The 13,703-nt window shown below is 37.7% G+C and overlaps 1 protein-coding gene across 1 annotated transcript in view; it reads left to right on the forward strand.

Annotated features, from left to right (window-relative positions):
- Positions 1-13,703, forward strand: part of SPATA16 (spermatogenesis associated 16) — a 222,489-nt gene that overhangs the window by 170,104 nt on the left and 38,682 nt on the right. Inside the window, exons 6-8 of the mRNA XM_059388053.1 lie at positions 4,123-4,269; positions 5,298-5,410; positions 11,760-11,924. Of these exons, the coding sequence (XP_059244036.1) occupies positions 4,123-4,269; positions 5,298-5,410; positions 11,760-11,924 (425 nt within the window). The remainder of the gene's footprint in view (positions 1-4,122; positions 4,270-5,297; positions 5,411-11,759; positions 11,925-13,703) is intronic.

Here is a 13,703-nt window from a genome sequence, read left to right on the forward strand (position 1 = left end):
ACAATGAAAGGTTCTTGATAAAGGGCAGACTTCATCCTCTTTTGCTGAAGTGAGGCATATTTCAAAAAGAATTGCAAGATTATGTTTCTATGCAAGAAACTTAATCTGCATAATCTATCTTTGATATATTTTTTAAAGCATCACTGGTGGTAAAAATTTGGAACTATGTCATACCTGCAAACTGATTTTTTAATGATAAATTTGGCCATGGTCATCTAAATTTCATCTCTAATTGTGATAAATTGTAAAAGGACGCATTAAGGTACTTATTTCTTTTCAGTTCTTCTGACATGACAGAAGCAAAGAAGACATTTTTAATCAATTCAACTTTCCTACCAAAGAACAAAAAAATACAATCTGGTTAACTTTCATATCTCTCAGGGGCACAGGGCTTTTCGGACGTAGGTAGAGGTTTATGAGCATAAAATTGAGAACAATTAGCACTCAAATTAATGTTACATGATATTCAACATCTGGTAAGTATGTCGTCATTTTGGGTCATAGACCACCTGCTAGGCTAAATGTTCATACAATTGCAATTTACTCTGCATACAAATCGAATAAGAATGATACTTTAAAAAATATTTTTTTCTAAACTTAACAGTATGAATGTAGGGGCCTCTCACATTTTAAAAAACATCGCCTGGAATTTAATAATAGATCAAACACACAAGATGAAACATACAGGGTCGAAAGGAGCAGAAAATAGTTCTATTTTTGCAAGCATATTTTATAATAAAATAGCTATAGTGCTCACATTAGTTTCACTAGTCAATCTAATCACTGCAACTATTAGTATCAGTCTCCTCTTTGTCCCCCAAATATTTATGAGCAAGAAGACGTCAACCTCTCAAAGTTCTCCTGTTATTTATATAATCGAGCTCTCAAACATCTGGCTGCTTCTGGCAATAGAGCTGCACTGGAAAATAACAAATCTCAAGATGCTCCCTACAAACCCACTATAAACACCAGCCTATGGGCTGCACACCCCAATCAGTTCTGGACTTTGCCACTCTGGGGCCTCCTGTCGCTTCAGTGTAGACCTTAAAGTTTTAAAGGTGTCCTGCCAGGAGCCCTCTCTGTGCTAACAGGTTTCAGCCATGGGATCCAGAAGCTTCTATGTCTGGATGCTCCTTTCTGGGTTTGTGTGGAGGTCAGAGCAGCCACACCAATTCTTGGGGACTCTAGTCTTCCAGAGGTACCCAAGAAGCCAAGAACATCTCCATAGGACAGTCCCCAGCATCATCCCCAGAATGGCCCATGGAGACCTGCAAGCCTTCTATGTCAGGGAGCAAAAGCAGATGAAAGAGCAAACCATAGCCAGGGATCACATATCTTCCAGCCTCAATCTCCAGAGTATGTCAATTCCTGAAGATGCTGACAATTTATAAATGTTGGCATCTTATAGAGAACTAAAGGATGAACACGAAAGAAATGCGATGACCGTGTATCAGGGTGAGTTAGTGGCCTTTTGATTTCTCAGCAAAACTGGCAAGCTCTTCCTGTATTGTTCAGAGCAAGACAGTATTCAGTTGGAAGCAGAGGGTGTGTCTGTGATGATCTAATGCAGATTTCAAAAGCAAAGAAATTTCCTGCACTTTTGAGATTGAAATGCAGAAATCACATTTTTATCTTGTTTATAGAAATGAGACATCCTTTTAAAAAGAAGCCATTTGTAATTCAAACACCAACTCAAGAGGCATGTTTAAGCTGCACGTTAAAACCCACAAAAGTTACTCTCTTCATTCTGAGAACTCTGTGTGCTTGCTATACTTTTCTAGTTAGGGTAGGAAATGTTCTACCCAGAATCATTGGCATTGCCATGATTTCTGGAACACATTTCCCATTGGTTTTCAGAGTGATCATTATTGTCATGGCTAAATTGTCCTGGGGATAGTTTTGGGAGTTAAGTTTTGACATCCAGCTGCCTTTCGGTTCTGGTCCCTCCCATTTGCTCACTGTGTGATCTTAGGAAAGTTTGCAACCTCTTCTTAAAGCTCAATTTTGCCATCTGTAACCTGGGCATAATAATATGCCCTGTCCTGCCTGGTTCTTGAGTGAAAAAGGTAATCCTGAAAAAGCATATGGAACAGAGGTTCTAAATAATAATCTCAGCCCAGATAAGCCCTCAATAATCTCAAGGGATTGCCTGATTTTGAATCACCATGAAAAGACTAAAGCATGTCTAATATATTTTGTTCTGTATCTTTGAAACAAAGATATTTTGTGATATTTTTAATTTTTTTCAATAGTGAGCATACATGTTAACTCTCTGTCTGACAAGCATACCCTATTTTCTTAACCAAAATGTGCCAAAGAGCTTTGAGAAATTATTGTTCTGGGGAAGGATTGAAGATGGCTATTGCATGTGAGGTGTAGAATAGGGTACAGACATGAGGATGGGTGGTCAGTATCCCATGCTCCAAATAGAACAGCTCTATTTTAGCAACTTTAAATATTGGGCTTAGTAAATTTCTGTTTGAACGAAGGATTCTGCAGCTAAAAACAGGAATGGAGGATGCCAGGGAGGGTGGATAAAAACACTCATTGTTTACTACATCTATTTTTTTTTTTAAGATTTATTTATTTTAGAGAGAGACAGTGCACAAGCAGGAGAGGGGCAGAGGGAGAAGGAGAGAGAATCTCAGGCAGATTCTGTGCTGAGCTTAGAGCCCCATCTCAACCCCAGGGCCCTGAGATCATGACCTAAGCCAAAATCAAGAGTTAGCCACTTAACTGACTGCACCACCCAAGAATCCCACATTTATTATTTTTTAAGGACATATGACAGATAAATAATGAAGGCTATATCTGAATCATTACCATTTAAGTTCTGATTCTACATTAAAAATTGACCTTTAACTAAATCATAATTCAAGGATATTTGGAATTCCATTTTTTTTCCCTTTCTGGCAGCGTTAAGTAGGGAGAGCTCATTAAACCCTCTGCTCATCATCATTCATTTGTGAAGTCTATCACAATCAAAGTGTTATTACTCAGAATGGAAGTGAATTAAGTGAATCTGGCCACCAAGACTCCATGGATGACATTTGTCCCTATATTGAAAGTAATCAAGAGCCTAGCAAGCCTGAAGCAAAATACAATGGTTAGGTCTGTGGTCTCTGGAGTCAGACCGCCAGGTATGAATCCTGCTTTGTCCACTTATAGGTTATGTTCTTGTGAAAGTCACCTCCCATCTGTGTACTCAACTTCCTAGTCATTAAATGGGGAAAATAGCACCAATTCTGTCAAGTTACCATGAGGATTTAAAAAGACATTGCACAGGAGCACCTCGGTGGCCCAGTCAGTTAAGCCCCCCAACCCATGATTTTGCCTAGGGTCATGACCTCAGGGTCTTGGGACCCAGCACCACATTGGGCTCTGCACTCAGAGTGGAATCCGCTTGTCCTTCTCCCTTGCCTCTCCCCGCTGCTTACTCATTCTCTCTCTTTCCCTCCCTCTACCTCTAAAATAAATAAATGAATAAAATCTTTAAAAAAAGAAAGAGACAATCTGCTCAAACTACTTAGAACAAGGGAAAGTAGAAAGTAAGTACTCAGTAAATAGTAGCTCTCAAGGTCATTAAGTATGTGAGTTTGTTTTACGACCATTCTCCTGACCCTAAAATTATTTCCAAGTCTAATTGTGAAAGTCAGTACATTTGTCATTTCAAATTTTCTTCAACTATGGGAGGGATGTAACTAAGTTAGCATGATAGATTTTAATTCTCACTTGGTAATTGTTCTCTTTCTTTTCATATAACATTATTTCTTTAAATCTTAAAGTTTGAACAGAAAAATCAAATTCTCTTGAAAAGAGCACACAGAAAACTATTAAGCCTGCAAGCTGGTCCTGAATTTTCTATTATTTTGAGTATGGAGAAAGAAATCCATGTAATCCAACCATATTTTACTAATTGTTCTATGTCTTTATATTTTAAGAAAAGTATAAATAATGAAACGTGATTTTGATATATCATCTATTTGACATTTTAATGCATATACTTTTACTTTGCACATTTAATATTTATATTTATCATGTCTTCCAAGTACAATTCCTGAATAGGAGGAAAAAATACCCTTTGTAATCAAACTCTTTAGTTCATTTCCTATTGTATTTCAGATCTTCAAGGACTCCATGTATTGCCCCAGACAGTTGACTGGTCATCTTTTCCTCCCCAACAATATCTCTTGACTCTTGGGTTCAAAAACAAAGAAGATGGGAAATTTTTGGAAAAATTATCAAATAGGAAGCTGCCTACATTTACAGGTAAATCACCTGGACTTATTATTATCATTTAATGCTGTTATAAGGCAGGAATTGTGCTTTCTTCATCAAGTCTTATTCATCATAAGGCCTAGCATATAGTAAGGGTAGCCCCCCAAAATATGTTTGTCAAGTTATAATGAACTTATTTCAGTCTTCTTTGTGGGTTAGTTACCAATATCTGGGATTCAGTTTCCTCTAAGACCAATGCAATTCTAGAGTGCCTGCCTCCCTCACTCCAACCATCTCATCCCAACCATGCTATTACCAGTGCCTAAGCACAGGGCACTTAAAGAATGTAAGTTTTTGTCATCATCCATTAACAAAAATTATCCAAAATACTTGTGTAAAATCAAAAATACAGCCAATGAAAACCTTAAATCACTTGGATTATCTGTTATATTTCTATTTGTTCTACTCTTTTCTTATGTAATTTACCAAGAGCTTAAATCTCCTGAGGAGTTATTATACTTTAATGGTATTCAGTAATTCTGTTGAAACTTCCAAAACTCAAGAAAATATTTACATGGAGCCGAAGTTTCAGATTTGTGGGCAAAATTCACAACCGGGTTGAATTTATTCCTTCAGCTCTACCCACATAATTAAGGATTTGTGTTTTGTCTGACACTCTGTCCTCTGAGGCTTATCTTAACTTCAAGCTACATTCAAAGTCAATGGGATCTGCACACTTGAGTAATACCTCGAAGGAACAAGACAACAATCAGACACATTTATGACAACATTTTTTCACAAGTCAGGGAAAACATACCCTGCTGAGAGGGATGAATTGTTATAGGCTGTCTCTTAGATCTTTCAATCAGGAAACACAACAAAATGAATAAATGATAGTCTCTAAAGGGCAATGTCTCCTCTGCCTTTCTCCTCATGTGGTCTAGGGATGGTGCTAGTTTCTACACTAAAAATTTCATATCTATTAACATTGAGATATCTGTTTATAGCTTGCTAAAGAAAGCATTTGGAAATGGAAGCCTGGAAAAAGTAGTATAAAAGTTTATTGTTACAATTTTTAGAACATAAAACTCCCTTCGGTCTGCTGACCAAAGAAGACACAGTGAGACACATGGAGACAATGGGGAAGCGAATCTTGCCAATACTGGATTTTATTAGAAGCACCCAACTGAATGTAGGTATATGAGTCTTTTATATTTGTCCAATGCACAAATATTAGGCAATCCTAGAAGTATGGAAAGTTTACGGCACAAATATTGCAAATGTTAGAGGAGTTTAGAAACATTCACAGTTAAATCTCATCTGCAAAACCAAGCAAAGTTTAGCTAATGATTTTATTTTATTTATTTTATATTTTAAAACATACGACAATGCTACACTTTGCAATTTCCAGCATTTATTAGGCTAGTGGCTCTTTGAAGAGCCTTTGTGTGTGTCTGTGTGTGCGCCTTCCTACTATCTAATTCAAGTTTGCAGTACATTTCCTACTTCAAATCAAAAACAAAATTTTAGTAAATATAGTGTTTCCCTATTTCATATCCTGGGCTAGCATACATAACTATTTTGTTATCTACACAAGAATTTGGAGTTTTCAAGCTAGTGCCTCCATACCACACTGATAAATTAGAGGCTTCCCGATGCATTGGCAATTGATCTTTGTACACCCTTAGGGTAAGTTATCTAATCTCTTTTTCTGATCTGGGGAAAATATGCCCTTTTACTTTTCAGTGTTAAAAAGCCCCAAATAATACCTGGATTTTGCTGTGCTATTTTACAAAATTTAAGCCATTATACTGAAAGTACATAAAGGGAACTTCTCATTAAAGGGCTATAAAGGCTGCATATTTCCCCTTTTTAAAATATTTTTCAAAAGGCCTGTAAGCTGGAAATTTTGAGGAATTTTCTTTTTGTGGCTTTTGTATTACATCATTGATTTGATGTTCTTACCTTACAAGGGGAACCAAGGGGGTCATCACAAACAGCTACTTAACATCTGTTGAGCAGTTTATCTGTTCAATAACATTATTCAGCATTTTAGAAAAGCTATAAAATCCCTAATCTATTTGCATGATTTGTAATTCTATGCATTACAAATACAAAAGCACATTTTTATCAATTTTCCTACCACCAGAGCTCCCCCCCTTCCCATAACTCTGTTCCACTCGATTATCTCCCCTATATTTCTATTATGAAGAAATTCATTTCCATTTTCTCACAGAAGTCCAGGATCGTGGTATCAGCATGGTCAAGTTCTGATGAAAGCCCTCTTCCTGGCTTTGTAGACTTCCATCTTTTCTCACATGGCAGAGAGCAAGCTCTCTGGGATCTCCTCCTATAAGGACATCAATCCCATTATGGGGCCTCCACCCTCATGACCTTGTCTAATCCCAAAGGCCCCATCACCATACCATCACATTGAGGGTTAGGACTTTAATATATGAATTTTGGGTGGACACAACCATTCAGTTTACAGCAATCTCATTGGCTTTACCACAAGCTTTAGGTCCTGTTCTCTAAATTACCCTTTATCATAACCTCCTCTAGCCACACACCATCATCACCAAACTCCCCATCTTAATTAGAGATCCACATTCATCATCCCTGTCAACATCAGACCTTTATACATAGTAGAATCTTTGATAACAAGAACCATCACCATAGAGCATTATTTTTCCTCATCGGTTCATGGTAAGCCTAGCAGAGCCAATGTACTAGAAGTTGTGGAAGTGATCTGCCTGTGTCCTGGCTCTTTGGGGGCAATACCTGCCATACCTTGTTACTCGTCAGGACACTGGCCACATCACCTCTTGCCAGCTCATATCTCAGTGTTCTGTATTCAGGTTGGGCCTATCTAGGCATCACACGCTTTTTAAGTGTTCTTAACTCATTTTTTTTTCACCCTCCAAAGGGCATTCTAGCCACTTAGAGATTGGTATACACATGTATCTTTATGTGTCTATAAAGGATATTTGAAAACCATAACTAAGATTCTTGGCATCTAATTAATAACTGAATCCTTTAAAATTAGTCAGTACTACTTAGCTAAGTGCGAAGAATTTTATCAACATTTCTATGCTAGCTTCTGTGGGAATTAACAGATTTTAGAAGATTATCTCAAAGATTTTAATGGAATTGAAGCAAGTGAGCTCGAAGGTATCCAGGGACCACAAATATATCCAAATACTGGCCTCTAGGTTTTTTATTATATGCCCAACCACAGCTTAATAAAGCAGGACTGAATAAAATTGGCTGCAAAGGTAACCTAGATTAATGAAGCAAGTAATGAGTTGGTGAGTAGAAATTATTCCTACATGGTACCATTAACTGTGACCCAAGAAGCACTCAACAGTGTTTTTAGGATTCCCTGAAGTGTGTTTTTTTCTTATCACATAGCAAATGCTGTCCACTTGAATGTCTGGGTATTGCACTGTTCTTATTAGTTGTCATCTTCACTTGTGATGCCTGTAGATGAAGACTTTTGTCCATAGATGTGCTCTGTCAGTATAACCCGAAGGCAAATCATTTAACCTCTGAGCTCTTTTTTCTCATTTATTAAATAAGCTTATATCTGCCAGGCCAACTTCACAGAGTTGTTCTGAGACCCCAAGTACATAATCCATGCTGAAGCACTTTGTTAAGCATTACAAGTTGCAGAAGTTTTTAATTGTTTATATTGGTTTTTTAGTGTGCTTTGACAAAAGGACTATTTTATAGACCTTTCTCTTACTTGACTCAAGTGTGTACTCTGAAATTATATATTCTTCTAAAATGAAGATTATGCAGATGTCCTACAGATTTCTAATTTTTTTCCTTATATCACTAATGTGCTCAGAACTACTCACAAAGCCAGGATTAGCGGTGTTATCTCCAGCCATGGAGTAGATCTACTAACCACAGCAGGCCTTCCCAGGGAACGTGAATTTTCACCGCTTGCCATAAGATGACAGAAGGAAACAAGGGCTTTCCTTGTATGAGGGAGGTTTCTATGTATCAGGCAACGATTCTCCTTACACTCTGATCCCAGTTTCCTTACTTTATAGATTCCTTTACTAGACATAAATAACCATGGCCATACAAGAATGATTTTGACATTGAGTTATAATTTAAAATATTCTACCGCTTCCTACATGGTGGCTTTTAATCCTACTGAACATCAGTCCCATTCAACCAGTAGCTCTGTTCTAATGGTATTTTTCTTCTCTGGATCCTTGTCCTAATGATTTCATGTGCTACCCGATGCCACTGTGCTTTTCCATTCATTAACTTTATTGGCTGCTGTCAGTTTCAAACCTTATGTACTGTGCTTCCTGGGCTAAATGTTAAAGAGTTAAAATAATAAAATCTCTTGCCGTGCATGAAGCCTTCTTCACAGGCTGACTTGCCAAAAAATGACCTAACCATGTTTTTAATACCTCATTAATTTTACTTTTAATTTCCTCTAAGTGAAGCATAAAAAAATGTTTACATATACACATTTGAAATGAACAGTAATATGCGTTTTCTGTCCCTTTTTGGCAATTAATGTTTCTATATGTATGTCAAATGGAATTACAGCCCAAAAACTTGGGCTCTGCTTTCTGGTGGTATTATGTAGTATCACTTACCTGCCAAACATTTAACCATACCTGCTATTACAGGTAGGCAATTCTCTGACTGAAGTCTTCATTTAAGCTTGCTATTTACCTAACCTTCATTATACCTGTGTGAGGTTTTAGTTTCAATCTTGGCCACTTTATTACCCTCTCTCCAGCAGTTAAAGACCCCTTTGATCATTCCTGAAGTCTCATGGGTGGGGTGGGGGAAGGACTACTTCTCCTTTAGATTTAGCTCCTGGTAGCATTACACGTTTAAGCTACTTCATCCCTTGTTATTTCCTTTATTTTCTTAAAGCAACAGCATTAAAACATTCTGCCTGGCTTTAGATGGCAATTTGTATCTCTTTTTCACTTTGTCTCTCAAAGACCCCCATCATGTATAGGTAAAATATTAATTTATTAGTTTCCTGATGAAAAACTGCATCGTTTCCCAAAAACTGCATTGGCTTTAGGAGAGGAGGAGGATAGGTGACTATTAGCAGTCAACTATGTTCTGTCCTTGGTATCTGATTCGCATGGAGCACTTCCTGTTTTGTTATGCATCCAACAATCTAGCTAACAAAGCACCATTGCCTTCCACTATTTTTATTTTCCTGATGTTTTGGAAAATTACACTGATAGATTATGTTCCCTAGCAGACTGCTGTTGTTTCTGCTCTTTGGAGTTGAGTCACTACACTACTTTCCTACAAGGAGCCCCATTGTTTATTTTAAAGAAGAACAAAGCAAGCAATTTTTCTTCAGAAAGAAAACGGTTTCTCCTGCAACTTGCTTTTCTCTATTTGACAGTATCCCATTGTTTAGCTGCATGTTTAAACTGAATGGGTAGGCTAGCTATTTTGTCAAGTCAAAGAAGGGATCCCAATTCCACGATTTGCAGTCATCTCTCCTATAGGTTTATAGGTTTTCAGATAAATGATTAATCATAAAGAACAAATTAGCAGGGATAGAAGGACATTATTCAAGTGATACAGATAGGTGTTAGAGAGACACACAGCAAATACAACGTAATGGTGCTCAATCATTCGGTATTACCAAGATTCTAGAAAAGTGCCAAAATATGAGTATGACATTTCAGAAGGAACTGCTTTGCAAATTCAAGTTGAAATTCAGATGCTCTTTAGTAATGTTAGCTTCTAATAATTTTTCTCTTTAGAAGAGATTTTCTTTGAAGAAGAAAAAATCATGTCTGCCTTCTCTAATGTCTGGGGAGAAAAATCTGTTTTATAAGCATACACAGACTAAAATAGTCCTTGTTCAGATACTAGCCTTTCAGATGGCAGTTTGTTCAACTTCTGTTTGAAATATTAGAAGATTGGGGGTAGGAGGGCACCTAGCTAAAATTAATGTTTCTAGGACCACATATCAAGAAATAGGTGATTCACCCAGTAAGGCCCAGGACTCTGCCTAGTTCACAAAACCTCATGATTCTGGTCCAGGTGGTCCAGGAGGAACCCTATGATAAAGGAACACTGGTCAACCAGACTTTCTCTTCTGGTTCCAGGATGCAGAATGCAATTGACAAATTAAATCCTCCTGTGACTTCCCACTTCTTATCACCCAACAAACACGGCAGAAACCCAAAGCTTTTCTGTTAACCCTTAGATAAACTTTATGCCCCCCTTTCCCCAATATAAATGAGAATTTTGTGATAAACTTTACATTAAGCATGACAGTTTGTATTAAAATTTTTAGAGAAGGTCATGTCTCCTCTTTTATGGCTGGCAGTAGAAAAACACATAGCTGGGCCATCTTACCAAAGGTATCCCGCATTGTTAGAAAGCCCAAAATAAGGTGCCTAGGTGGATAAGTAAATTAAGCATCTGCCTTCGGCTCAGGTCATGATCCCAGGGTCCCAGGATCAAGTCCCACAACAGGGCTCCTTGCTCAGCAGGGAGTCTGTTTTCATCTTCTGCCTGCCACTCCCCCTGCTTGTGCTCTCTATCTCTCTCTGACAAATAAAATCTTTTTTTAAAAAAATCCCAAAATACTATAGGGGGTGGTGGTCTCTACAAATGTACACAGTAGCCTATTTCAAGATGGATTTTATCAGTTGTTGGGATGGTTCAAGGAACCAGAATCAAGTGCTCTAATACCTCAAGGAGGGAAACCAGAATCTAAGGCCATCCAGTGAAAACTAAAGATGAAAGAAGAGCTGGAGATCCAATGTAAGCCATTGGGGTAGACAGAATTCAACTACACAACGTTTTTCATGATTTAACTTTCATAGAGAATATTATCTTATAGAAATAAGTTAGAGGGACACCTGGGAGGCTCAGTCAGTTAAGCATCTGCCTTCGGCTCAGGTCATGATCCCAGGGTCATGGGATGGAGTCCCCACAGCAGGCTCCCTGCTCAGTGGGGAGTCTGCTTCTCCTTCTGCCTGTCTCTCCCCCTGCTTGTACTTGCATTCTCTCCCTCTCTCTGACAAATAAATAAAACAGGAAGGAAAGAAAAAAAGAAAGAAAGAAAGAAAAGAAAAGAGAGGGAAGGAAAAAAGGAAAAAAAAGAGAAAAGAAAGGAAACAAGATAGTAGGCAACTCTTAGCTCCTGTGATGCTTTGGTGACATAGATAAAGTCCCCCTCTTTAAACAAACACACCTTTGTGGGATCCCTACTAGGAGAGTGGAATGGAATGCATGTTCAATTTCAGTCCCCTCTCTCCCCCTTAGCCCAGGTTCCTTATGCAGGGCCACCTGCAAATCTTTCTGAACAGTCTTGCAAAGAATTCCCTTTTATATACATTCATCTACATGAAGGCAGGGTACAGATGATTCTCAAAAATAATGGAAACAAACATTTATTTGTGCTCAGTACTTATTGCTTCAAAGGATGTAAACATATCGCAATAATATCTGACTTCAATCCCCGGGGAGAGGTCTATGTCTGTGATTTTGTTCTAAAACACTTCCTTTTACTGGGAGACTAGGGGAGTTTCCACGGGTGCTCAGGTGTGATGGAGAAGTTGCAATACGCCAGCCTCCTCAGTGGACTGCAGAGAGTAAAGGAGCAGTCCCAAGTGATCAATCAAGCCATGGCGGAGCTAGCAACCATTCCCTATCTACAGGACATCAGTCAACAGGAGGCAGAATTGGTAAGTGTTTTTCTTTGTTTAAGGATTTCATGGGCCCTGGGCTAACAGAAGAGTGATATGTTCTGAAAAGAAAAAAAACTGTGAGAATCAATGTAGTCTGAGGGAAAACTGCCCAACCCTCCTGAGACATTTTAATAAAGAAACTAGAAAATGTAGAAAGGTGTTTCTGTCTTTTATTTGCTCTCATCAACTAACTTCCATTTTTATAGCAAGAATTTTGTGATGGTAAAAACATGGAAAAGGGCTGATTATTCATATCGTGGATCAGGCTTTTTGTTTTAAAAAAAGTATAATTATAATAAATTATTTCTTAAACTCCAAGTTATGTTAATATATAATTTTCTTGAAAGGGAAAGTGAGAGGACAAGAGTAATCGCTATATAAAGACCAACCCTGCAAAATAGTCTTTAGAGTTTTCTTATTCATTTCTAGTTTCATACATATGTTGGCAGTGCAACACACACACACATTCACACTGGTACATTTCTTTTTTAAGATTTATTTAGAAAGAGGGAGCACAAGCCGGGTGAGGGGCAAAGAGGCAGGGAGAGAGCATCCTCAAGCAGACTCCCCACTGAACATGAAGCCTGATACAGGGTGTGATCCCAGGACCTGAGCTGGGATCAAAGTCAGACACAATTGACTGAGCCATCCAGGCGCCCCCACACTGGTCCATTTAGATAAAACAGTTGTTTCATTGGAAAGGAAAATGTAGTTAGTCAAATGATTTTTTTTAACTAAATTGACGAATGAACTCAGAAAACACAGAGCCAGTCAAAAATTAGTTGAAGGAATATCTTGGAGAAACAATCTTCAAATAGATGTGTATATTCTAACAATAATCTTAGGAATAATTGCTCCTCATTTGTAAAACTATTACTAACCCCTGTGAGGGCCATTTGAGGATAGGTAAAATTTACTATATATGGAGATCCTAATGGTTTATAGGGAAGGGCTCTTTACTTTGAGGCTTTAATTGAAGGTAGCCAAAACTAATTATAGACCTGAATTGAATTCACATAGCAGGGATGAGATCAACCCAAACTGATCACCTGTAATTTTCAGATAAATAAAGCAACCCTCCCTCTTGGAGCTTTTAAAGTTGTAACAAATTAATCCATCAAGAAATTAACTGCCAACATTTATAATGTTCATCTGACCCTGTAAAAGGGTATTAAATATGTAGTGATATTCAGAGTCAGTATATAAAGTGGTCTGACTCGCCAAATAATAAAATTATGCATACTAAAGTTTGAAACTATGGGGTGAGGAAAAGTCTATTAATCAGGGAATTACAAAGTCAAAACTGGCAAGAATACTTTCTAAACCTTTATGGTTCTGTGCAGTGGAACACCTTCTAAAAGGCTAAGTGTTTATCCTACCACTCATAAGACATTCAGGAATGCAGTAAGTATGGAGTTTTCAAAGTGCATATTATAGCCAATTTTAGATGATTAATGCTCCTCTGAGATAAGAGGAAGCAAAGAAAATGTTAATTTAAGAAGCTGGCACACTGTTGATCCTGTCTTCCTGAAAAGCACATTCAAGATTTAAATGAAAAAATACAGGGGAGTTTCCTGCACTTAGGTTTTTCAACCACTTATCTGCAGCTTTTTCCCCCACTCTGGAAATAACTTATATTTCTAAATATAGACAAAGAGCATCAAACTAGCATTATTGACATGTTTTACTCACATGTTAGTGTAATAGCTCACTATCTAAAACCTTGGAAAATAGATTCATGGAATATTTTCATAATTTTTATGCCTACTAGAAAAA

The sequence above is a fragment of the Mustela nigripes genome, chromosome 2 (genome assembly GCF_022355385.1).
Source record: "Mustela nigripes isolate SB6536 chromosome 2, MUSNIG.SB6536, whole genome shotgun sequence".
In the NCBI taxonomy this organism is placed as follows: Eukaryota; Metazoa; Chordata; class Mammalia; order Carnivora; family Mustelidae; genus Mustela; species Mustela nigripes.